Source organism: Sinocyclocheilus grahami, unplaced genomic scaffold, assembly GCF_001515645.1.
Source record: "Sinocyclocheilus grahami isolate Dianchi unplaced genomic scaffold, SAMN03320097.WGS_v1.1 scaffold9733.1, whole genome shotgun sequence".
NCBI classification, from domain to species: Eukaryota; Metazoa; Chordata; class Actinopteri; order Cypriniformes; family Cyprinidae; genus Sinocyclocheilus; species Sinocyclocheilus grahami.
In genome coordinates, this window is record NW_015512812.1 from 1 (window position 1) to 941 (window position 941).

Consider the following 941-nt stretch of genomic DNA (forward strand, 5'->3'; position numbering starts at 1 on the left):
TATGAATTTAAATTAACCCCAAGTACTAAATATTAAACATCTATTGAACTAATTAAGCATGGCAAGTCTCACCTCCATGCATTTATAAAAGAAGTGCTGTCCTCCACAGACTGTCCTCCCTCTTTGTGGTAGTCATTCATTGGCTTTCCATCAAAAGTTCCACACAGGCCTTCAGTGTGGCCTTGATCAGAGCCTGGGGCCCTTACAGTCAGACTCATTCCCCAGTCAGCCACATCCACACGCACAAATGCCCCCGACAAGAATGTAATCTGAACAAAAATAAAAAAAAGTTTACATTCATTTTTTATACTTACTAAAGCAACTCTAATATCTTGAACATGTTCCAGTTATCATGTTTTCTCAGACTTTACAAGATAATCCCAAATGCATACTAATATACACCCAATATCACTCACAGTGACTTTGCGGCCTTGGTAGGACTCATTGACACGGATTCCACTCTTTAGCAGGTCTCCGTTCTTCACAGAGAGGCGTGGCTTTGTCTCTCCCACCAGTCCGTTACACATGTCATAAGTGACAACATTACCACCATCCCTGGCCGCAAAGCCACAGACACATGAGGTGTGATGGGCGGTCATGCCGGCACATTCCCACTGTCTCACATGCACCTCAAACGGCCGAGCAGTGCTCCTGTACAGCACAAAGGTGCCTATCTGGTAATTATCATACCTCCTGTGAACAAACAAACAATATTATATGTAATTCTCACTGCATTTGCATTGAAAAGTGTTCACTGGTAATGCCACAGCAAAACACGGGCTTAATATATCAACTTTTATAATTTGACTACTTTTGATTGTAGAGCCATTACCTGCCATCAAATGTGATGATGTGGGGGTCCGTAAAAGTGTAACAGTGAGCAGATGGAACGTCCTTTACTAGAATCTGAGAGGAAGAACAGAAGAACATCTTTTATGTAT

At 42.0% G+C, this 941-nt stretch overlaps 1 protein-coding gene across 1 annotated transcript in view; it reads right to left on the reverse strand.

Annotated features, from left to right (window-relative positions):
• Positions 1 to 72: 72 nt before the first annotated feature.
• Positions 73 to 941, reverse strand: part of LOC107578322 (von Willebrand factor D and EGF domain-containing protein-like) — a gene marked incomplete at its 3' end in the record, with an annotated part of 3781 nt that continues 2912 nt past the window's right edge. The window contains exons 5-7 of the mRNA XM_016264289.1: positions 833 to 906; positions 417 to 693; positions 73 to 269 (exon numbers count right to left, since the gene is read on the reverse strand). Coding sequence (XP_016119775.1) covers positions 73 to 269; positions 417 to 693; positions 833 to 906 — 548 coding nt within the window. The remainder of the gene's footprint in view (positions 270 to 416; positions 694 to 832; positions 907 to 941) is intronic.